The sequence below is a fragment of the Buteo buteo genome, chromosome 7, assembly GCF_964188355.1.
Source record: "Buteo buteo chromosome 7, bButBut1.hap1.1, whole genome shotgun sequence".
Lineage (NCBI taxonomy): Eukaryota > Metazoa > Chordata > Aves > Accipitriformes > Accipitridae > Buteo > Buteo buteo.
The window spans coordinates 20,127,061-20,153,082 of NC_134177.1; the positions used below are offsets into that span (position 1 = coordinate 20,127,061).

The following is a 26,022-nucleotide window of genomic DNA, read 5'->3' on the forward strand; positions in this document are numbered from 1 at the left end:
GTTTTCAAGTAGCCCTACCTGCAAAATATAATCTCTGCTTTTTGTGGCACGAGAAGAGCTTTTAAAACCATATTACGGAAGGTCTCCAGAAATTTTGTCTGTCAAAGCTTTGCTCAAAAAACAAGTGATTATCCAGAACCAATACTAATGCCATCCTATATTTTAATTACCAAAGGCTGTAACATGACAGTTTGGCACCTACCCTATCAATCCAAAGTCTGCAAAAAAGAATATGGGTGGAAATTACTATCACATAATACTTTATAGACTAGGAATAGTCCTGCCAATCACAGTGCCTTTAAAAGGAGTCATTATTTTTGAGTGAGTTGTCTGGGAGAGAAAGAATAACTAAACCAACCACAGCAAGTGAAAGAACATGACCAGAAAATTAAAATATTTAATTTTCAAGTATTTCAAAATGCTTGGGAAATTAACTCAAACTTGACAGTTGATAACATAGGCTCATTTATTGAAGAGTTTGCTCTATAGCCAGTTTAACCAAGGAATCTGAAATTAATTTATCAGTATATACAAAAGACTTCCACATGGTAGGTAGCACTCGTACACAGAAACTGTCCTACTGGATTGGACCCAAAGTCTAGCTATCCTGTTCTCTTTGATGGCACCCAAGGTTTACAGAAAACTGTAAAAAACCTGCAGTAAGAAGCAAGATCTCCATCATGCTCATAAACATCAGAAGAGCAAGCTGCTCCTCTTGGCCCAATTTCCCCTTGGTGCCAGAGGCACATGGAAGGTGCTATCACTGCATCCCTCCAGATCTCAGGCACTGCTTATCTTTGGCCCTTTTGCAGCAGTTACAAGGCAAAATGAGACTCTTCTTAGTGCCCTCTTTTATAAAGCATCCACACAGAGCCAGGAAAAACTTGGCTGGGTGTGAATCAGGGAACACCCTTTCAAAAACCATTGCGATTTTATGAGTAATCCCTCTAATGTACAGACAGCAGCGGGTTTAACACACCATTACTGTCAAATGGCATGCAGAGCCTACTGCCTTAATTTAATGCTCTTGATTTGCTGAGTGAACACCAGGATGTAGAGAGCCTGCTAGCCATTGCACGCAATGTCAGCAGCCACTTCAGTTGTTCCTTCACAGCCTGTCACACCTTCAAAGAAAGGAGAAATGAAACAGCTGGCATATGCATCAGCTTAAGAAGGAACAACTTCTCAGGTGGGATTTCATCTCTCTTGGGGTGGAACAACTCCACATGGTGGAAAACCACTAATGATCACGCAGTGCTGAGATGAGAAAGGCAACTTGATTGTTCTGTATTTGTTGCTTGCTTATGCAATTGTAAGGAAGGATTGCTGCAGTATTGCTGAAAGACCTGGAGAGCTCATGACCTTTTGTTTTGCTTACTGCAATCTGACGGTTTCAGCAGCGTGACGGTTCATAGCAAGCAGCAAGTACTGAACTATTTATTTGGAATACAAATGAATAACGAATAGGAGCTGAATCAGGACCCTTACATCGGCATTCTTACTGTAATAGTGCCAAAATGCAACAGCCTACTCAGAAATAAACCATACAGAGATGCAAAATAGCATTTCCCCAATGATTTATTGCAAATAAAATTCAGGAATGAGTTCATCCCAAATGTTACTCCAGTAAATAAGGAAAGCTGCATTAGATCTGATGTTAGCCCTTACTGCTTCAGGACAAATTGCAGGTTTGGGAAAAGTGGGAGAAGGTATTTATTAAAGTTTTTTGGAAACGGTTGGAATTGATTTCTGGCTTCTCATCTGGATAAATACAATGAAATGAAAGTGGAAGCAAATTTAACATATTCTGCAGAGATGCTTCATTCTCTTTTTGTTTACAACTACCATCCCAAATCAACAGGTATTCTGACATGGTTATTGTAATGGGACATATTACTAGCACGGTCAGGAAATGGTTCACTTGAGGCAATTAAGAGAACAGACATATAAGCCTTTATTATAATTACAAAATTGTGAGGGTTTTTGACCACCCAGGTTTTTTTTCCAGTGTGGGTATAGTATGACCTGACCACAGACCCATCACACATTCACATTAAAAAGCTATGAAGAGCATATCAAAAGCATCAGTCTGCAAGCAAAAGGATAAATACTAAACTGTCTTAACTGTTTCCTTCATGAGTAGGCATAAAGGACCTAAATGAATAGCAGCACAGCTGTTACAAGAAGTGGAAACTCCATCTTATGAAAAATGGTCACAGATCATGTCTTGCTGAGAAGGCCTCTCCTTCTGTTGCTTTGAGGCACTTCATAAACACACAAAAACCCAAACAAAAAAAAAAAACACCAACAAAAAACAAACAAATAAAAAAGAGGGAAATGCCAGAGACTGAGAACTCTACTCCAGAAACCTACTTACTTTATGCTGAAAACTAAATTTTTAATCATCTATGTAATGAGGTTCTAAAACTCCAGTGGGAGAAAACTGGCTACTTTTAAGATTAAGCTCAATTCACTCCTCAATGCTTCATCAGCCTACAAGAGACATTTGTTGGAAAGAATACACAACTGGATCTCATCTTCCCTTTCTGTGTTCAAATGAGTGGGCTCAGGGTGGGGTCTGAGTGCATGCCATAAAAGCCTGAGCCACCACAGGCTCAAAAATGCTCGGATTATGATATGTTTCACTGTTTCCCATAAACACACACAGAGAAAGATGGAAAGAACTTGGAAAAGTGATTTGCATCACTTTCAGCAGAAAGTATTGCAAAGAGACAAATTAGGACATAGCAGTGAAAGCAAAGCAACTACAAAGCTTTAGGTGAGGCAATTGGAGAGTATGAATCATCTAAGGAACTTTGCCACTGCTTGTCAAACAAATTATTCATCAAATTACTTCTTCTGGTATTTGGTTCTAATAAATATCCCAAGCTTTAAAAAAACCACAGTGGTAAAACAGCAAGATTAGATATCTTTATATCCTGTAGTCTCATAACCACAATGAAGAAACTGAAAAATCTTGCAAACTGAAGATACCACTGAGGAGGCAAAGAATCCATTTTGATAAAACTAAAAGAAGATTAATGTTTTTATTTCATGGGGAAGGAGAGAAAAACAGCAGGCAGTATATTTTATATTTGTTTCTCAAGCTGTCATTTCATGCTCACCCTTCTGAACAAGTTCCACTCACCTTAGCTATCCTAAGGCTACCACAGCCTTTTAAACCAAAAGCTCTGGCAAGTCTGCACCATACTGAGACTTGCATCCCCGTGCAAATTTTAACACTAAGTTACTTACAGCCATACAGTAAACGCTCATGCAATCCTGCTCGTCTAGGCACCCTCTGTTATCACTTTAACACCTGGGTCACATAGGTAGAGGCATTTACATTGGGATACAGTGCAAAATTAAACCTGAAAACGGCTAAATCTGAGCACCATCTGCTCATGAACGCAGCTGTGGTTTGCAAAGCCAAGAGGTGCCCAACTTCACAAACCAAAAGGTGACTGTTGTATACTGTAAAACCTTGCATTCACCAGAACTGCAACTCTCAACACATATGTAAAACTGTCAACACAACAATCAGTCCACAGGGACACTAAACATGGAATATTTGCCATGTTTTGACTTTTACAGGTGGAGTCTAAACTTTGCAGTCCAGGCTGCAGGTCTCTTGAAGTACTGGGATTGCCCCAAAACAGCCTGTCTAGGAAATGGCTACCATTAGCAAACAAGCACCTCAGTTTTCTTCATGTGTACGTTTGCTCTCCTGCTTTGATCTACATGATGAAAAAATGGGAAAAATAAACAGTCAAGTATGCAAATAATAACAGTAATATTAACAGTCTTAGACTTAAGTGAGAAAAAAAGGCAAAGCATAGAAAATTAAATGTTTTAATTGAGACAAAGTTCAATTTGCTTTTCCAATGAAATTAAAAGGCCTTCTTCAATGCACAGCCTAGTGCTGTAATTTGCTAGAGGAAGACTATATTGCAGAATACACCTAAATTAATCTTTATGCATTACTTTTCTGTTGTCATTTTATAGAAAAGTTATCTTCTCTTCTTTGCTGAAAGCTGATAGAAGGTTTCCATATACTACTGAGGACATGGGAGACAGGACTTCCAGTTCCCAAACCAAGAAATGGAAAGGGTCAGTTGTGGGACTGCAAATCACTAACAGCACATAATTATATCTGACCACTCTGTTCCTTTTGTTTTGGCAGAAAACAGCTGAGAATTTCAGTTCCTCTGCTGGCTCTCTTTGTTCTCCTGTTTCTGCTTCATTGACGCTGGTCGTGGAGAGTTTCTTCCACAAGGCTGACAATAAGTACTATGAAACAAGTGGCACCTCGAATAACTGATGGTTCATAAGGTACATTGAAAGAAACATGGATCAACCACTGTTGGCCTTCACACGATCTCAGTCTATTAGGTGTATACTAATTCAGGCCCCCTTTTACTGCCTCTAGACTTTTTTTATTGGATTAATCTATGAAATACTGCTCAATTGCCCCTTACGTACTTCACTGAAAGCCTACACAGTCACATTTTCTTGCTGTCACCAGCGTAGGAACTACAGCAAACCCACCGGATAGAACAACCATCAAAGGGATCTGGCAGATTAACAGCTGTGCTGCCTTGCAGGGAGAACAGATACAGGTGATCACCCTAAGCAAGCAGAATGAATCTTTTCAGTATTTTTTTTTTCATCTCATATGTATCACTCACACATTTATACCAAGCTTATCTAGAATCTTCTGACAGGATACTTTATGTGAGAAAATTATGAAGGATTTTGCTGCAAGCAAGACTTTCTGCACCCTGTGACAGTTTTGGTAGTGTTTTATGTTGAAAAACAACTTAAAAGCGAGCATATCCACTGAATCAGCATTCAGCAGTGACATCTGAAGTTTTTAATATGTAGATATTTCAACATGAAGTGACCTTTAATTTCACTATTTTAAAATTTCTTATAGAAAAAGAAAAATGTGGACCTTTCCTTTTAAATTCATTTCACAGAGGAAAAAAAACCCTGAAACCAAACAACTCTGGTTTTGGTTTTAGTTAGAAAGAAAAATTTGGAAGACGTAGAATTTCCCACAGAACAGAATTTTGAAAGTCTACACAGCGCCTTTTCAAATGATCACAGTTCTTTTGTAGGAGGAAAACATGACTGTGGAGTTAAGAAAAAAAACTTCTCATGGCAGACTTAATTACTAACTAAATCTGTAGAGTGAGAGAGCATGGAAAGACAATAGATACTGGATTATTATTTGCTACATTTAGTGATATTAGACCAGGAGAATTCTAAACACTTGAAAAATTTTTACTTCTGTGCTATTTATCCTATGTGTGTCTTTGCCTTGCTTTGATCTCATTGTCTGCAAACCACCCCTTTTCTCACCATTCTTGAGCTCTGCTCAGTAAGAAGGGAAAGTTGTGGGGATCTCTACCTGCACCTTTCAAAGCATGGAGCTCCTAACTATCAGCATGCTCTCGCTGTGCTGTTCAGATTAGAAATGGAAAAAAGCAACGTTATGCAATATTTCTGCCATAGTTGACAAGAATACACATGGGTCTAATCCACTTTTCAGGCCTGATAAATAAGCAGAAATTTCTAGGGGAGATAATTTTTCAGACAAAAAAGAAACTAAGAGAGGAAGAGAAAAATTAGCGCAGCCTTCACAGCCTTGTACCTGCACTGCAACATACAGGCATACGTCAGTTACCAGTAACCCGATCTTTCCTCCTCTATCAACAGGAGAAAAGCAAATGGTTTCCAGATCCTAACTTGGACAGAAGGCTGGTCTACCCACCTGTAACGATGCAGCTGTGCTGCTGGTGAGTTTGGGCAAGCTTTAAGGCCTGTGAGTGAAGCACGATGGGTATGTTAATAGGAATGCTTCCTGTCATTGTCTTCAGAAGGGGCCATGATAAAGAAGCAGAGCTCAATCCAAGAATCTGCTACTTTGTTCAGCACATATTTTCTTGAGATGTTGGCTTTAAAATGGAATTGCTTTCGCCTGCAATTTCCTGCTCCAGTATTTCTCTCTGCTTATGACTTATAAAGTCATTGGACTAATTCAGACACTATAATGTGTTTCAAGCAGTATTTGTTTGAAGAACTAAAATAACTGTGTCCTTGTTGTATCACAGTACTGGAAAACAAAATCACCTTCCCTAAGATCTCTGATTACATTTCAGAAATACTACTGTTACTGTAAAAATCAAGGCCATGAATCCATCACTTTGAAACCTACACCAGCCAGCAAGACCAAATGGATCTGATGGAAAGAAACTGGCACTTGCATTTTTGCTCATCACCTGGCACTCCACTAGGTGAGCACAAGAGGTATTTACCTTCCCTCAGGTGGATTCCCTAATGTTCTCATCTTCAGCTTTCCATCAGGCATCAAAGCATAAAAGAGCAGAATTTGAACAAGTCATAACCTTCTGTGAATACAGTCCTTTATGCAACAAGGAGATTTAAGTTTCTTTTCCTTTTACATGGTCGCTGAATTCTCAAATGTATTCAAAGTCTGATACGCTGAGAGCCATCATGTTAAACTAAGTAAAGATGACTGTGCACAACCTGTGTACGAACACTACGGTAAGTAGTCAGAGCTATGTTCCAACCTTCCCCCACCCCCCACCACCCTGACTCCTGTAGCAGGTATTTTTATTTAGTTAAATACAGTAGAACCTAGTAGCCTCCAGCAGACACCTGGACTTATTCGCAACACTTGTTCTAAACACAGTTAATAAGCATCCAAAGAAAGCTCCTGAAGTTACGTTCTTAATTTGTACAAATCACCTTTCTTGGGGGTTGCAGGCCCATGCCAGGTGAGAGCAGCTGTCTTCTGGAGCTACATGCAGTTGCACGCAGATGCAAAAGGTTGGCTATAGCACTGAGAAAAACAGCTCTATCTTCTGCCCTGGGTTTGTGCTCAGATGGGACTTGCAGCTGCCACAGAGGAGCTGAGCTGTAGAGTTTGCTATCCAGGCCACCTCCCCATAATGCTGTCTCCCAGCCTCCTGCAGTCCCTGGCCTCCCTCCTCTCTGGCTTAGAGAGCAGGAGGCACTACAACACTATTTATATACAAACTGGCTACTGCATAAGCAGTAAATCCAGCAGCTGGTGGTTACTCTGCCCAGTAAAACTTAACGTACTCAGAAGAATGACTGTCAGATACAACGAGCATGAAGGCTTAAGCTCAGGAAAGCACCTCTGCAGATCATGCATAATTTGACCACAAGCCATAGAAACACTCAGCACAGGTTAGTGCAATTTGATGAAAACAAACAGATACAATTAAGTACCAAAAAAGTACAACAAAGGTGTCAAGTATATTAAAAGGCCATCAGGTATACTGACAGCTTTTTCCACCAAAAGCAAAAGCATTTTACTCTGTCTTAATGCAAAATATCATGGTACAAATGAACATATGGAAGGACAAAACATTTTTTTTACATTATAGAAAAAAGTAATGGTAACATATTGTATTGGCTTTGTGTGGCAAGGTTTTGGTGGGGGGGATGTTACAGGGGTGGCTTCTGTAAGAAGCTGCTGGAAGCTTCCCCTGTGTCTGGCAGAGCCCATACCAGCTGGCTCTAAGATGGACCTGCTGCCGACTAAGGCCGAGCCAATCAGCGATAGTGGTAACGCCTCTGTGATAACATTTTAAGAAGGAAAAAAGTTGCTGGGACAGACAGAAACGGCAGCCAGAGAGAGGAGTGAAGAACATGTGAGAGAAACAGCCCTGCAGACCCCCAGGTCAGTGCAGAAGGAGGGGGAGGAGATGCTCCAGGCGCCGGAGCGGAGATTCCCCTGCAGCCCGTGGGGAAGACCATGGTGAGGCAGGCTGTCCCCCTGCAGTCCAGGGAGGTCCACGGTGGAGCAGATATCCACCTGCAGCCTGGGGAGGACCCCACGCCGGAGCAGGTGGGTTCCCGAAGGAGGCTGTGACCCCGTGGGAACCCCGCGCTGGAGCAGGTTCCTGGCAGGACCTGTGGATCTGTGGAGAGAGGAGCCCATGGAGCAGGTTTTCTGGCAGGACTTGTGACCCCGTGGGGGACCCACGCTGGAGCAGTGTGCTCCTGAAGGACTGCACGCTGTGGGAGGGACCCATGCTGGAGCAGTTCGTGAAGAACTGCAGCCCATGGGAAGGACCCACATTGGAGAACTTCATGGAGGTCTGTGTCCCGTGGGAGGGACCCCACGCTAGAGCAGGGGAGGAGTGTGATGAGTCCTGCCCCTGAGGAGGATGAAGCGGCAGAAAATAACACGTGATGGACTGAACATAAACCCCATTCCCCGTCCTCCTGCGCCGCTGGGGGGGTTGGTAGAGAATCCGGGAGTGAAGTTGTGCCTGGGAAGAGGGGAGGGCTGGAGGGAAGGTGTTCTGAGATTTGGTTTTATTTCTCATTATCCTACTCTGGTTGATTGGTAATAAATTGAGTTAATTTTCCCCAAGCTGAGTCTGTTTCACCTATGACAGTAATTGGTGAGTGATCTCTCCTGTCCTCATGTCGACCCACAAGCCCTTCACTATATTTTCTCTCCCCTGTCCAGCTGAGGAGGGGGGAGTGATAGAGTGGCTTTGGTGGGCACCTGGCATCCAGCCAGGGTCAACCCCCACACATATTATTTATTTTAACTAACACCAAAGATGTACTATATGTCATTTAAACATGGAATTGACCTTGCAGTAGGAGGTTTAGCATGACTGTGTACAGGACTAGAGGACATGCTAGAAGAAAACACTACTTAAATTATGCATTTATCTCATGAACTAGACTACCATAGTTAACACATGTATCTGTAAACTAACTGTTAACGTGCATGGAACAATTATTTACATTTTTTTAATTAAATAAAAATATAAACAGCCATATATTACATAAAAAAATTAAGGTCTCTTTTGCAAATAAGTATCAACTAAAATGGCTGGTCCTCATAATAAAATTATAAAAGGTAGGATTATTACCAGTACCTCAAAACAGAAAACATGCAAGGGAAAGACCCTTCTGCATCTGTCATTTCAAGAAATTCAGTATCAAAGACATGTAGTTCCTTTTTTAGATTTTACTTATACTATCTCCATATTGCAACATGAGTGTGGAGAATTGGTGATTACAGACAGCAAAATTGGAAATTGTATAGGAAAAGCTGTATGCCAAAGAAACAGCAAAGTACACATAGCATCACCTTATTCAGAGTGTCAACAACATCACTAGAGGGTTTATCCCAGTCTTTTACAAAGCACTTTATAATACAAGGTCTACAATAAATATGCCGTTCTGATGACCTTGCCATTAAAGAAAAAGATTGAAAACAAGCTTTTTCCTCCCCTTATTTGCATGAAAGGGGCAAAAAAGGTTGAAAATAACCAACCTCCCTTTCTGCTTTTTGCCACTGCATTTCATTTGCTCTCAAAGAACACCCCAAGTGATTCTGAAAAACGAAAAAGAGAAAAAAGTTAGAAAAAAAGCTGCTGTAGAAAGCGGGGGAAAAGTTTTAGATTTGATTCTTTTTCATCTTGACAGCTGTGTGTCTAGAAGTTGAAATGTCTAAAGGAATATCATTTAGACAGCACCATTTTTTTCCTGACTACATGTTTAGTTTGGAGTAGGAAAAAAAATCATCATACAAAAAAAAAAAAGAAAAGAAAAAAGAAAAGAAAGTTGCAGCAAATTCCTTTATGGAATGGCATCTCCTTACTCTCAGGGCTTTCTGCATACAGACACAGTACATAGGTGGTGGTGTTGCAGTCAAAATAGATCACCCAGAGACAAAGCTTCGCTCTCCTAGACTTCACTGGCAGAGACTCAGCTCCTTTTCTTAAGACAGCATGCCATTTTGTTTATGTTACACACGGAAGCCAACAGCAGATCACTGGGACCCCAGACAGAACAGAACAACCACCAGAAAGCCCTTGCTGAGCTCCTGTGACCTAGGAGACAGCCTTCCAGAGCAGTCAGCAGGTGTCAGGAGGACAACTGGGACTTAATCCTTTGGCTACCCAATGCTGACTTCCTTTGTTGGATTGCTACCAGTGCAAGTCAGAAGAATGATCATCTGTGAAACAGGCCAATGTGCCTGCAGCTCTGTTGTTTCTGATGCACTCTTCAAATCAGAACTCAACCAAGACGCCTTTTGCAGCCACAAGGATCAGAGAATGAGCTAAAGTGACATTGAGGGGCTGATAGCATCTCCCTAAAACTCTGGCATGCTTCCCTGAAGAGGTGGCCAGGAGGTGAGAGGTTACCTGCATCTACAAAAAAAAGTGCTTGGCAGGTAAAGTTGTTCTTTACAATTTTTTACAAGTTGTTTTTTACAATTTTTCTGGGGAAGTGACCTGCAGTTTGGCTATGCTGAAGCTTAGTGAAAACATCTATTTTTGTCTGTCCTGATGAACTTCAGTGAACAGAAGGATTCACAGCCCTCGCTGGGGCAAGGTGCAGAGGCCAAAGACCAACTCCAGCACAACCCTCTGCCCCAAGCTTCCCAGAGCAATGTCCCACAAAACAGTAACGCACCTGTATGGACATATTTTACCACTACAATGTCAGAGCTACTGACTGAATACCAATTCAGATTTGAGCTTACAATTAGGCTGGTCAGAAGTGCTTATTTCTTCAGTATTGTGCTGTGTTCTTCAATTTTACAGCTAGTGTTTCACATTAGCTAAAAATGAATCTTTATTTCCATTGAAGAAAAAGCAGTGGAAGATGTTACCATTCTGAAAACAGACGGAGAAACCTCTGTATCTCTCTTTTTACTGCCTGTACTTAATTTACCAGATGTGTGCCCTTAAAATCAAGAGAATGAATAGCTTAGGATGGCATAAATCTTATACTGTCTACATAATAGCCACGGTGACAGAAAGAAATGTAAACTTCATTGTGGCACAAACTTAGTTTGCACCCAAAATAAATTGCAGTATTTGTCTCAAAGTGCAAGCACAACACAAAACATTTTAGAAAAAGGAACATAAAATGAGTCAATGACTCATGCTGGTAAACCTTAAATTAACATCAGCATACATCAGTAATGGAATCATAATACAGGAACACTGAACACTGCTACTATTAAAGTAAGAACGTATCGTTTTCAAGAAAGCATAGCTCTAAGTCTTTTACTAGAAAAATTGTATGTTTCTATACATTTCATTTTTTCACCGTTTTGGTATTATCAGTTAAAATACATGCAATATGTGTAGATTTTGGGAGTGAGAGGGAAATGAAAATAACTGACATTATAAATTCAGAAAAAACACAGGTCAAACTTAAAGCTCTCATGTCATTTTCAAATGCCCTTCTTAAAACTGCATTTGACAGCAAAATGCATTCCGCTTGTTTTGCGCATAGCTTAGAATTCAGGGCAGTCCATAGCTCGCACCCTTCTAAGTGTTTGGGAATGGTAAACAAATTAGCAGATAATTACATTCTGTCTCTTAGCAACCTTAACTGTCTTGCAATGAAGTTACTGGGCTTTTTTTTTCCTGACATATTCTGGTAATGACATTATTTCCACAAATTTTAGACCCAGTCTGACAAAACCCTTTTGTTCAGAACCTCCTGGATCGGCCCATCATTAAATGACAGCAAAGATCAGCTAGCAAAAGCTACCATCTTGTTTATAATCTCTTGGGAAGACAATTCACAATAAACACATACTGAGGACAAACAAATGACTAAGTAGGAAAAGGCTAGTCAAAATATTTTGTCATGAGCCTAAATAGCCTTTTCCACTGACATAACTGCAAACAACCAAAATATAGAAACCTGTGGTTTAAATACAAACCTTTAGATAGCAAAACTCCCCATTATTTAACTGAAGAAATTAAATTTGAAATTCTGGAATAGAAGAGACATTTGGGCCAGTTTTTTTCTTAAAAGATTTAATTTTTGTAATCTCTTTTGAAAATGCAATCCCACTTGTAGGCATGAAGGAATTCTTAAAAGCAGGTTCTCTGACTGCACACAAAAGGGGAAATATTGCTGCCACTACTCCATGTCTGCAGACCCAGCACATGCAGCCGTAGCAGACTGCTAGGAGCAGTTGTCAAAATCTTCACTACATTTCAGTGCAGTGGGCAGGGCCTTTGTTCAGTGCCTTCCCAGGAAAGAAATGATCTGTAAGTTCTCTTTACCTCTTAATAATGTCAGAGCAGGTATTAATAACAAAATAAAGATGCTGAAAAATCAGTACTGTCATAAAATACAATTAGAACAGTAACCTAAAATACCTTATCCTGCCCAAGAGTTTTTATTACATGCCATCTTAAAATGTCTCCTTACTCAAAGGCTGATTTTGCATTAGAATCCTTGCACATTCGCTGCAGAGATGCATTGATACACACTTCAGAAGAGAGCACCTTTCTTATCTGTGTCCCTAATAACAAACATAATACTGTTTCTCTCTTTAATGGTCAATTTATGTACAAGTATCTCTCTAAATTAATTCCCAAAGCAGGTTATTGTTCCATTACCGTGGATTATCTCCAAAGTGGTAACCAAACAATAAACTCATTTGAAACAGAACACAAGGAACCAGCAGCCTCTCACTGAATAGCGTTAATGTTAAGTATTTGCACCTTGACTGATGACTTGAGAAATCAAGATGAAAATCTGACAGGCTGGAACCGGACATTGAAAATAGATTTTCCCTAAGTTCAAAAGCAACACCGTAAATGACAAAAATTATTAATTTCAGCACATGGATCTGAGAGTTGGTCTCTCTACAACTCTTGGTAAATTTTATCTGCACAGCAGACACAGGACTTAAGTCTTAAGTTTTTTGGGGGGGCAATTAATAATTAAGACTAATACAGTCTTTTCACAATGTTTTGTTGCTGTGCACAGTATTGTGCTCCATTTTAGTCAGGTACCTGGCAAGATATCTGGGCTCAAATGAAGTGCTTGCCACAAGAACCTCAGGTTCCAACTAGATGAGGAAAAAAAACCCAGGCCACTTCAGTCAGGCATCCGATAGAGGAAAGGCAAACAGAATGGGAAAGGGATTCCTTTCCACTGCATGCTGTTTTGGTGAAGAATCAGTTTTCCAGCAGCTCCTCTCTGAGTATACTAGCATGCTTCTCTTCAAGAACAGTGCCAGTGGGCAGCAGATATGACACCAGCAGCAGCATACACTGTGCCTGCCCTTTAGCAGTGGACTCGGGGCAAGACTGCATTTCTGCCGTTCTCCTTTCCTTTGGGGACATTAAGGTGCACACAGAAATACTTGTTCAATTCCAGCCCCATCTCTTAACTTTTTGTTCCTCGCCACCAACCACTCATTCCGTTGAGGTTGCAGCCCCTCAGATTTGCTAATCAAGTGCCACGCATAACTTCTCTCAAACAAGCAAAATTAGGAAAAACTTGTATCAGGCTATGTTTTGCTGGGTGAGGAGTTAGAGATCATTGTTATCATCATCATCAGGTCTAAGAGGAAGTGTGTTAAGCAGCAAGGAGCAAAGATGTTTTCAGGCAAATGTTTTGGGAATGCTTTTTCAACACTGGAATAGACGAGGGGTTTTTTTGCTCTGTCCTCATTTACCCTCCTGAAATCTAGTAAAAGCTCACAGGAGATGAGAGGAGAAAATGTGTCCAGAAAAGTAGTATATTGTTTGCTCAACTGCACCAATAAGCCCCTTAAGTTCTAATTAAGAAAAATTAAATTAAAAAAACCCCACTATTTTATCATCGCACCTAGATTATTTTTTTTTCCAAATGAAAGACAGACAGAAGAAAAGACCTACAAAGCAGAGTCTTGCCAACCTTCATCTATTTTTTAAAAACTCAATACAGCATCTAAGAGGAGAGGAAGGAACTCAGGCAAGATGATGCTGATGAAAACACTGTGATGCTCAAATACAGTTTCCCTTTAAAAAGCTGCCAGGGCTAGAGCAGTCACATGGCAAAATGGTGTGTGTCTGGGTCTATGCGTGCCTGTTTAATAAGCCATGAAGCTCTTTGGCTGAACTAGCGTGTGTGTCATGTGATACAGGGGTTGCCATGGCAAGTACATATGCAGTTCTTGATCTGCTTCATCACAGATGTAGCAGAATTCAGATTAACAATGCAGGAATATGATTTCCTAGGAAAAAAGAAGCTGCACTTTGCTTAGCCTAACAGTTCAGATGTAAAGCTGAAACAATTTAAATTATCTCTTAAATAGTATTTGTGATATGCTGATTAAAAACTTTTAATCTCAAAACAATAGCCATGTAACACAAACGCTATCAGTTCAGTCTTTGAAAGCAGCTGTATATTTGGCTATGTTGAGTACATGAATTTCAGTATACTTTTCTATTTAAATACACAGAAGATTTTAGTTCTGCTTCAGCCCTCAAAACCAAGATATAACCGGTAGAGAGAGGAATGGGGGACAACTGTTCCAATGAAATAACAAAAAACATGTCAAACCAACTCTAAAATTCAGTCTTTGCTTTTTTTAATGTAGTAACCACAGACTGACAGTCAATGCAAGAGATTCCTGTGAAAGATGTTCCCGACACTGAGGTAGAAAACGTATCATCAGTGTTTTAACATCTGGTACCAAAATTAAGCAGTTTGCAGGCTGATGAAGACCTGCATCATACGGGCTGCCATTCGTAACTTGGTGACAGAATACGGCTGAAGCTACTTGCAACCCAAAGAGGAGGTTTATAGAGATAATTCTGTTCCTGTAAGGGCAGCCATAGGACTGTTTTACCTGACTGAGGTCAGTTCCAGCAAGGCACACCGCTCCTGCACTTTTAGGAACCTCACTATGGAGCCAGGATCTAACATGAAATGCCCAAAGACCTTTGGCATACCTTGACCTTCAGCATTTAATACCCATTTGTATGATTTTCATGTGTGCTCTAAGAGAAAAGATATCCAAGTCCTGAAATAATTTCTGACACTACAGAACAAACAACCTTCAAGCAAAAAATTACAAGGAGCCTAACCGTAAAGAATGAGTGCCCGAGCCTCTGAGCAATTATGTAAAAGCAGGCAGACCTCAATGCAATTGAAATTTTTAATAAAACTTAGCCCTTTCTCTCCTTGCTTTTTGTAGAAGTGCTTGAAAAGGGACAACCTGTATTGAAAAGACAATTGATTCTCTCAGTGTTTCCTCCCAGCAAGAAAACCAAATACAAATTAAATTTTATTTAAAGCCAAATGGATTCCTCCCACCACTCCATCAGCTTCCAAACTCTTCCCATCACTTAGATGGGGCTGGTCTCAAAATCTACAGCACCATTCATGGCTGTAATTACTACCAACTCAGGGCATCTGGAAGTGCAGAGCTCTCCCAGCACTTAAAGAACAAGATGTTGCTTTTGTTCTTTCCCTTTATTAGAACATACTGAGTTGGGGTTTCATGGGTTAATTTCAGATCCTCCTCTTTTTTAACCTTATACTTCTTACTCCACTTACATTCTTCATGTCCCTATTCACACCTCCCTTCCACTGTGTGTTTTTCTCCAATAGCAATAAAAGGGAAAATCTCATTGCAAATCACTTACTGATCTAAAGGAATCAGAATACTAAAACAGAAAGCAATGCTCCAGGATTTCCTCTGCATTAGAGTGGGCTGCATTTAGTGTTGATTGTTATTATTTTTAATTGGATGTCCATTAAATTGAAGACGTGCATCACTACCGATCCAATCAAGATGTTTCTCCCGTAACAAAACTACATAACAGATTATATGGATTTTTATGGAAACAACCTTGAATGTCTCTGCTTATAGAAGATGAATATCAAAATCTAACCACTAAAATATTGGATGCAGTTTCAAGTTACAAATAACTGATTTTGTTATGCTACTCGGTTTTGTTTATGACAAAATTGCTTGCATCTCTCTCAAATTAATCTCATTACCAAAAATTAGAAAAATGAGATCACTAGTCAGAGCTCCTACTAATGTGATTTTGGTGTTTGGAGACTAATTTTTTAATTAGCCTCTCTTTGTTTACTTATTCAGACTTGCACATTGTGGAGGGCTGCAGGATTGTCTAATATCAGAGTTACAAAGCTGAGCATAAGATAAATAACTTCTCACATTCCCCAGTATCTCTTTTTCAGCCCTGAGCTTTCTGCAAACAGCAGGAATTTGCTTCTCCATAGCTGCATGCAGAGAAGCAAAACAAACTTTATGTTTAATATAGAAGATTATTCTCTAGATGGGCTACATTTTTAAACAATCTCTTCTGCAATACTAAAGGACTCAGCAGTTTCCTTTTGTCTTTAAAGATTCAATTAAAAGTATGTTTCAGAAATTAAATTACAGCATGAAATTAGCTAGGGGTATGAAATACTGCATTTGCCCTAGCATTCAGGGAAAGGCTGTGCAAAGCAATTCACTTAATGGCTCCTAACATGTGATCTCAACTTAATAACTAAAGTGCCCTCAGCTAGCAGAGGATCTACTGGTGAGATACGCCCTATATAATCCACCAAAAGGAGAAATGGATTAAAGTCAGGTAAATCTTATTAAGTTATGGTAAACCCTACAGTTACTCTCATTTTTGATCTTTTAAAATGTTACAATTTTATCAAGTAACATGCTTGTTGGCAGGAATATTTCTGTGGGTTTTTAGCTGGCTGTGGCTGCCTCAATCTTGACACGTTCCAGAAGCATCTGCCAGAGCCTATTGGAAGCGTGTGTTTCTCTCTAGCTTTCAGACAGTACTGCTGGATGTAATTCATCACAACCACTGGGGATACACTTCAGTTTATCCTCTGCTGTTCTAATACAGGGAAGGAAATGAGCAGTCCCTTAACTCTTCAGCTGTCCCTTTAGTCACCTGTTGGGTACAATTTCAGCTCATGCTGTGAGCCGTCTTTGTGCTGCATGCACACACTGGGTTGGTGTTTCAGAGGAATCTAATTTCCATTTGGGGGTCCTTGGGTACTGTGCAATAAAAAATAAAATAAAAAACAATTCCACTTATGACTGCCTTCTGTGGGACCAAAGCAGCTCACTTTGCTCATTTGCAAGCTCCTGGCAGCTCGCACCGGGAGCTGCAGCGTCGTCCCCCCCCAGCAGCGCATCCGCACTGCCAACTCCCAGCTGAGCACGGGTCTCCCGAGGGCTGGCAGTGCCCACCCCACGCCAGCTATGCCACAGCCTCTCAGCACGGGAGTCAGCTGCCGGCTCTGTATTGTTGATGAAGGCCCTGTGTGGAGTGTGTTCCCAGCACAGTGGGTTGGGGGTTTTTTTTTGGTTAGTTGGTTTGGGGGGGGGGGGGGGGGGTTGGTTTGTTTGGTTTTAATATTTTTAAACTGACTTCACTTAGGATTACAAGTCAAATTAGAGTGGAAAGCCAGAAGGAAAAATAAAAGGAATCTCAAATTAACTCTAAAACCTACAGCTAGTAATGTCTCTGCAATCCATTTCTTCTCTAATCTCTCCTTACTCCCATTTTAATCCAATCGCATAAAAATCTAATCAGTGCACATGCACATTCCTGTTTTCATATGAATTTTAGCCACTGATCTAGTGTAACTTGGCAACAAGATGCCCATCACCAGATGCTTCTGCTGCAGAGGTGGTCTGTACTGATGTTCTCTGCTTCCAGGGGTATACCCAAGAGCAGACTCTGTTCTTTAGGCTAAGAAAATAAACATCTCAAATTATCAAGACCATACTATGTTTATGCTTTCCTGTGGAGGAAAATAAATAAATAAATAAAAGCACACCTAACTTGTCAGAAGGGTGCTGAGAAGGAGAACATGCAAAGGGAACAAATGCCTGCCAGCTGGGTGGGGCATAAAGTAATCTTTATTATTATTAAAACCAGCCAAATACAGCTGTGATTTATGGCCCTGGAAAGTGCAATGCACTGAGCTGTTTCGCTCAAAGAACATGTTTGTTTTTCTTCAACTTTATGAACAGGTATTTTAAATGATGGATTTTCCTGAAGGCACAGAAAGATTCACTCGTATTATTGTAATGCTAGCACAGACCCTCAGTTCTGCTGGGTTTATCAGACTGGTGGTCCGTGTTCCCAGTGTTTACTATAGACAGTTTTGGCAGAATGTCCGAAGTGCATGTGGCTGAACGTGCATGTGTGCACGTCTAGGAGTCTGTCTAGCTGCAATTTTGCTACTTATGGGTCATGAGACTGCTTACTGCATGTCTTCTGTACAAGTATCTGCCCTTCAGGTTGTAACATGAATTCTTAATTCAGGTCACAGGCAATTACAACATTTGTCAGGTGTCAGTGAACTTTAGCACAGAGTACTTTTTGGTTACCGGAAGCCTTGAACCAGAAGAGATCAATGCTTCAATTTTGCCAGCAGTCCTGGGCTAGACTTTATTAATGTTACATGGCATATTAATTGCATTGTTTTACTGAATGTATTTCTCTGTTAATGAAGTCCATCTAGATTAGTTATAAAGACTCTATTTGGGCATGCTTGAAAACAGTCTTCCTTTTTTTTTAATCCGGTAACACAGTTACTGGATTCATAGTAACAGTTTTTATTTATTTCTGCCCTACTCTATGGAATTTCATAATACACTTGAAGACATTTTCCAAACAAATGCAAACCTTTGACTAGAAATAGCAGTACCACCAGAACCCTACAGGGATGTGCAAATATCTACTTTCCCACAGGTCTACATGCATCTCTGTCTTGCCAAGAGGGGCTTTTTGCCAAGAGGGGCTTTTGGGTTAGAGACAATGCTGGATAATTTTAACCACCAGAAAAAAAAGTGGAATGGGAACGAATGACTAAAAAATGGACATTAAGATCCATACACCCCCCAGCATCTTTCGGTAATGGCATGCCAAGGACTCTCCCAATGGTACAACAGACCTCCTCCAGAATGACTCAGTCTGCCAAGGAGGCACCAGCCTGTAGGTTGTATGCGAACACATGCCCAAATGGAATTGGAGCAAGGCCAGTTCACTCATTTACACAGGTGGTCAGACAGCCTGCAAATACCAATAGCATGGAGCCACTTAGACTGCATTTTAACAAAAAAAAAGGGTCTGTAACCCCTTTAGAAGTCCTCTGGACCCTCTATGACCCGACATTTCTAATTATGCCTTTAAATATAGCAAATGAATCCTAAGCAAAAATGCACCCACTTACATAGTGAGCCAGTATACGTCTGAGCAATTTGTGGAATGATGAAGGTGAACAGATCATATAACTTCCCTGAAAAAGAGTAAAAGTTGTAGGCAGGAACCTTAAAATCATGGAAGATTTATTGAAAATACCATCAAGATTTAGATACCAAACTGATAATGATTTCTGCTTTATTTGCTTGGTACTTGGGATTACCAAGCAGGCTATCAGCCTCTATGGTGATTTTAAATGACATTTGTTGCATGACTGTCCTAAAATAAAACTTCTCAGAATAACAGCAACAGCAGTATAATATAGTTTGCATTGTGTCTGTTGTTTATGTTGTGTGGCAATAATACAGGCGGCCATATGGATATGAGCATTTGGAAGGGAGGATTTGTTGGCTAGATCATCACATCTGTTTACTTACAAATGCAACAAAAATACATTTGGAGGTCACTGACTACACAACCATTTTACTTACTCTTGATGGAAAAAAAAAAGCTATCAATGCTACTTTTTCTACATCAACACAACTTCAAAAGAGACCCTATGATATTTTCATGCAAAAGAGGTTTTCAAATTATACTAGAATTAGTCTCTATCACACCTCTTCAGCCACTTCCACTATAAAGGTGGTATCACAGCAATAATTTAATCTAGGATGAAATGAGTATGTAACATGTCCAGGAGGAAGATAAAGAAAACAACCAGTGCCACAGTTAAGCTTGCTCATAACACATACCCTTTGATTAAAGGAGCACATGCCACTGACCTCATATCGAAAAATCACATTCATTGAGTGAACTCAGATTTGAATTAAAAAAAACCCAAACCCTGAAAAATCCCACCCCACAAAAAAAGCCACCCCACCCCCCCACTGACACACCAAACCAATAACAATAGGTTCACAAGCTTGTAATTTATAACACCTCAATAATGTGCTTGCAGGTATTTCAACCAAGCCCTTTCGCTGTGATCCGAAATATTTCTTGCACTTCCTTCACCTTTTTCTTGAGCTCTGGCTGTAAGCATATTGTAATCTAGCAAACATAAGTATTCCTGCAAATTTAGAAATGTGTAGTTCACTATGCAAAATTTCAACTACAGACAAATGTTCAGGAAAAGAAGAAACAGTACTTTAAGTGTTCTTTTACCTAAAGTATTTTCCTGATTTCAAGATATTATAAACAGTAAATTCAAAATGAAATTATTTTACTTAGGTTATTTTTGATTCTGGTAAAAATCTTTTGGTAGAAACACCTCTGCGTGTCCATATACTCTAAGATTACACAGATTTTCTCAGATGAACAGAGCTTCTGGCAGTGAATAATCCCATGCATAGAAGTATTTTTATATTTGCTTGCTGTCACCTACAGTTGGTAACACTTAACTTTTAGCTGAAGGACACATACCTTATGTCTTGTTCACAAAGGAACCTAAGGACAGGAACTACAGAAAACTACAGACAGATAATACCTGAATTCAATTACTTCCACAACCTAAAATAAAATAAAATAAAAAAAAAAAATAAAAGAAGAAGAGAGCAAGAGAAAAAATATGATCTTACTTTTGCCGATGAGTTAGTCTTCAATATTTGATTTGCCAAAGGAAGGAGAGGTTAGGATGACAGCTGTTCATTACAATTCCTTCTTTATTACAAGAGCTTAACTCTGCCACTGGCTCACTGGCCCATTTCTGCTAGTTTTAGCACAGAACAGTGCTCCTAAAAGCTCCTCCTCTTCACAGTGTCTGTCTGGATACTTCCCTCAACAAGCAGAAACAAAGCTTTCCACAGAGCCACTTAGGTGCTGGGAATGAGCTACAAGTAGGGGAAACCATTAGAAGTAGAAATAAATATTTTGATGGCTAAGTCCAGGATTGGGCAAGTAGAAATTCATACCCATTAACACCATCAGCTTTACACTGGAGCAGTCACATCTTCATAGTGTTACAAATCAAAGTGATGACTTCCATGACAGAAAGAGTAGCTTGAATGACACCTAAAAACTAGAAGGCAGAACTTTCAAACCAAACATCTCCTATCAAAGTGTACAACCTCAGCCACTCCCTATGATTAATGCAACATGTGTCAGCCTTCAGAGGAGGAGGAGTGTTCGCTATTTGTTTCTTACCAAGATTTTGTATTTATACAATTAAAAAAGCACTGGTGAAGTATCCACACAAAACTATATATAATACATATAAAATATCTAAATATACATATTTCAATTATGGATGAGTCAGAAAGCAACTGCTTATTCTAACACATGCCCTATGTAAACTCAAAATACTCACCTTTTCCCTGGCACCTGTCACTGCCGAGGCAAATCTACCTTCTGTTCCCAGAAATGCTGCCTACGGCAGATATTGTATCATGGCAAACTTACATCTCGCAGTACTGCAACTTTATTGCCAGTGAAAATGATACTGCTTCATAACTTTATTTGTAATTTATAAGCTCTGTGGGCAATATGCCAGTATGTTCTCTTAGTCTGGACACAGCCGCCTGAACAGACAATGATCAAGTAGTGAGACCAGATGAATAAAAGTTGGGGGGGAGGGGTGAAGGTCTAAAACTTAGGCCCAAAATATATATACTAACATATTTATTGTGGCTTACTCTCAACTACTGATCAGTACATTAACCTTATTTTCACTGCATGATTGCTAAGTACCATACTAAAAATAGGTCAGAAATTCAGATCAGATCAGCTGACTCAGCCCAGCAAGCTCAGACAAAGACTAGTTGCTTTTTTTTCTTCAATCCAATACGATGTGCTTTATCCCCTGCAATGTACAATAGATCCACACATTTTTCCCCACAATTAACCTATCAGAACCACACACGATGAGATAGCAATCACACCAAGGGTCCATCAGTGCTACTGAAGAAATGCAACACAATGTATCCTTAGGAAGGCAAAACATACAATCAAACAGCTTTTTTTTTTTTTTTTTAGGTCATTTTTCTGATCTTGTTTCCAAACTGCTCAGACTAATGCATTTAAATGAACTTAAGTCATTCAGCATGGTTATAAGATGATTTAGGTAAATAACAGCTGCTTCCAAATAGTGTTGTGTGTGAATACCACCACTTTATTAGATAATAAATTACTCATTATTATGTTGTTAATATACATGATTAGCCTTCTTCTAAAAGAGACCATCCGAACACTAAAATTGAATAGCTTCTCAAAAATTCAATAATTGGGCTATTAGGTAATTTTAAGTAGGTGCCAAAGACTTATTTGCCAAAGTGCTTTATTTTGATTCCCACAAGCAAAAGGAGAGTGTTTGCTGGAACCCCCTCTCCTGCTCAAAATCTACCTGCAGTTAATCACAGGGGTGACTCCCTTGTTGCTAAGGAGATGGTTTTCAGCTGTTGTTAGTCTCCAGACTGGTAGCACTGTTATCACTGCACATGTGCACCACTTGCTATCTAGGCCACACTATCAGGAATTAGTGGTAATATAAATACCCACCAAGATAAGGTAAAGACATAAGGAAAATAGTACAGAACAAAGAAGAAATCAATAATCCTACTTTACCTTTCCTGACTGCTGTGTTTCAGTAGACAACATGGCCTTGGATCAATCTCTAGAGGTTACTACAGGGAGCAGACTCAATTGCAATCAGCCTAAGTGACTTCAGACATCACGGTTCCTTTAGTCAAATCAGATGTTCTCTCTTGGTCTGCCATTGCTTTTAGCTTTCCTAATCAAGGGTTGATCACAAATATCTCATTTTCCCTCTCTAAGTTTACACAGGAAAAAGACAGAGAAAAAGCCTCAAAGACAGCATTTTCCAAGTTTTCCTAAGCTGTTTTTCCTACTTTGTTTCCTCAGATAGATATCGTTTACCCCCACAATGTTACTGAGATAAGCCAAGTGGGGAAGGAGTAGAGGGGACTAACAGCAAACATGGTTTCCCACAGAAGAATACTATATTCAAGAAATGTTGATACTTCCAATCCACATACATATATGTGCTGTTCCTCTGATAAACCCACTACATTGCTGTTAAACTTCCTTGTGTCTTCTGAGTCGGAGGAGAGCTCTGTTCTCAGTGATCTCAGTTCAGCATGAGCAAGAATTCATGTTTTGGCCCAGACCTATATCACCTGCACTTAGCCAGAGCTCTTCATCAAATCACTTTGCCAAGATCAATAAATAAAACCACACAAACCAACCACAAGGTAGGAAATACTGTTACTGCCATTCAAATTAGGTAGAAAAGCTTGGCTAGAGGACTATAAAGAACCAGGTAGGTCCACAACTTACTCTCTCATGCCCCAGGAAACTTATTCATAACAAAATCTGTTCTGGCACTTAGTGACCTTCATGGTCACACATACAAAAGTGCATGTAAACAGGTTAGCCAGAGCATAGCTTACTTATCTGTCAGCTCTGAAGACCATATTCTAAATACATCTGTATACACCGACAGTTTAACATAGCTTATCATCAAATGAAGAAATTACCACAAGGACTGCAGAATTTATTTTTCTAGCCAATTCTAAATCAATGAAATAGTGAAGTTTCAATAAATTCAAAATATTTGCATCTTTGAGTTTTTTTATTTTATTTTCCTCAGTGGGGAAGAGCCAGTAATGTAAGATGAGAAAGTACTCTTCATCTCACTACTTTAAAACAGCAATTTATTGACTAGCACTTTTGTATGCACTCACTTCACAGTTGAGACTGATTCAAAGCCTTCCTCTGCTTAATGTAACTAAAACTTAACTTCCCTCTCCATCATATTAAGAAATATTTTGAGGTGGATCTCCCTACCCTTTCCTCTTGGAAATTTTGCAGTTTATGTAGCTATTCAGTAATCAAAAGACAGGGATGAACACTAAACAAAGATGGCAAGAATGAAACCGAATGTGTATCCAGTGTAAATCAAAACAAACAAAAATAACTCTCCTGTATTAATCTCCTGCAAGGAACAGCATTTTTTCTCATGTAGCTGTGCACAGTATAGCTCCTGCTACAAGCAGCCTATGCCTTTGACTCCCCAATAGTTTGAATCTGCCTAAAGATCACCCAAAAGTTGAGCTGACAAGATAACAGTCCAGAAGGTACCAAAATACACATTGCTTGGGTTCTCATTATGCACCTTCATTTCACATTATTCTTATCCCCCACCCCCCCCAACCAAATTAGTGACAATCCAAAAAGTTTTACTTCCTGGAATGTAAAGCAGCTATAATTTTGCTTTACATTGCTGCTTCTCCCTCCTCTGTCAAACTGTATGTGCTGTTCTTTTCCTTTTAACATTCCATCAAAATTACCAGACTACCGAGGCGTTGCTGGAACGTTCACAGCACAGCATGTCTGTTACACGCGGATGTACAGTACCCAAGACATAGCATAAAATTTAATCACTTAAACTGAAATACAGAATATTCTTGCTGGGAGAAAAAATTCAAAGGACCTCCTACCAGTTTGTGCTCAAGCCATCTATTTGCATATAAAAGTTTAGCATTTGGATGGATGATTTACCTGTATTACAGAATTTGTCCCTCTCCTCAAGAAAATGCAAATTTTTAATATGCAAATGTGTATATAATAAATATTCATATATATCCCATTCAACCTTCTTTTCCTGTCCAGGAGGCTGCAGAGATTTCATCGCTATCCATTGGCACAAGATGCCAGGTCATGTGAGTGCTCCTCTCATTAACCGTCAATTAAAAATCAATGGAATTGTTCAAGAGCAGCCATTATAGGGTTCTACCCATCAGGGGCTTGATCCATTTTTCTTTAAATGATTGCAATATTTTTACTGACTTGAGAGCATGCAGAATGGTGGGGAAATCATAAATAACAAATTTTTTTTTGTACAATCTCAGAGCACAATTAGAGAGCTTTGAAAATTTACCAGATATAAAACATCAACTCAAGGGGAGTCTATTTTGACCTGTGAGGCTGTCCCTGTCTTGCAAGAGCTCATGCACAAATATATCTTTCCACAAAGCACACACTTTCCATCTAAAAGCACTGAGTGGACAAAGACCTATTTTCCACTAGATCTACAACTCCTATTCCAAACACCTGAACTTTTTGTTACGAATCACACTTGCTGAAGATGCCACACATGCTTAAACTGAATACATTTGGATGGGAATACTCTCTTCCATTAAGGGAGGCAGAACCATTCAGTATCATGTCTACACAACGTAAAACACGTGCAATTAGCAGCCTGACATGGGCCAATGGTCTGTACTGCTTTTACCAGCAAGCGACTTAGAAATCAACTGGTCTACACATATTTACCATACCTGAGACGGAGCCCCTCACTGTTCACTCACGCTGCCAGACCACTCATCTTTTTATCAAAATATTTACCGTTTTATTGCTTCTTCTTGTTTTCGGCGTTTTTCACTCTTTTCTTTCAAGTAAGCCAGGTTTGTTTCATTCCTCATGCGATCATTCTCTCGAGCAATGTCTGATGCATTCTGTATAACCAAGCCATCATAGGCCTTCATCCCCATATCTTCAATATACTGGAGAAAAGCGCCCAAAGTGACCTCCTCCTGATTAGAACTCATCATCTTGCAGGAGATAATGAACAAAGGAAAGCAACGTTTCCTGCAGGTTGAAAAACACATAATACCTTAATCAGTAGGAAAATAGCTTATGGTTTATGACAGCAAGATTGTGTCAATTGTAATTAACATCTCTGTAAGGGACAATTTTTTAGACTTTCTCCTGTCTAAAGAATAATAAACAAAGCAATTCAGAACACAGAACAACATTACTCGAAACAAGAGGAGATAAAAAAAACAAGAGTCTCTTCTTCCAAGCGATGCAGATCCATCCGGTTATACATTGTTCAAATCCCAAAAACGTTTTCTCCCACCTGTTCCCTTTTCCTAATACCCCTCAGTTGCAATGACACTGAAGTCCCTGAATCTCAGTTTGAATTGGACTGAAAAGGCTTCCATCCCAGGACAACAAGTCCTTTTTGCAGTTTAGATAA

At 39.7% G+C, this 26,022-nt stretch overlaps 1 protein-coding gene across 1 annotated transcript in view; it reads right to left on the reverse strand.

Moving 5' to 3' along the window:
- The window catches only part of NYAP2 (neuronal tyrosine-phosphorylated phosphoinositide-3-kinase adaptor 2), a 140,812-nt gene extending 115,209 nt beyond the window's left edge, over window positions 1–25,603 (reverse strand). Inside the window, exon 1 of the mRNA XM_075031840.1 lies at window positions 25,389–25,603. Coding sequence (XP_074887941.1) covers window positions 25,389–25,594 — 206 coding nt within the window. The 5' untranslated portion in view covers window positions 25,595–25,603. The remainder of the gene's footprint in view (window positions 1–25,388) is intronic.
- Window positions 25,604–26,022: the final 419 nt, after the last annotated feature.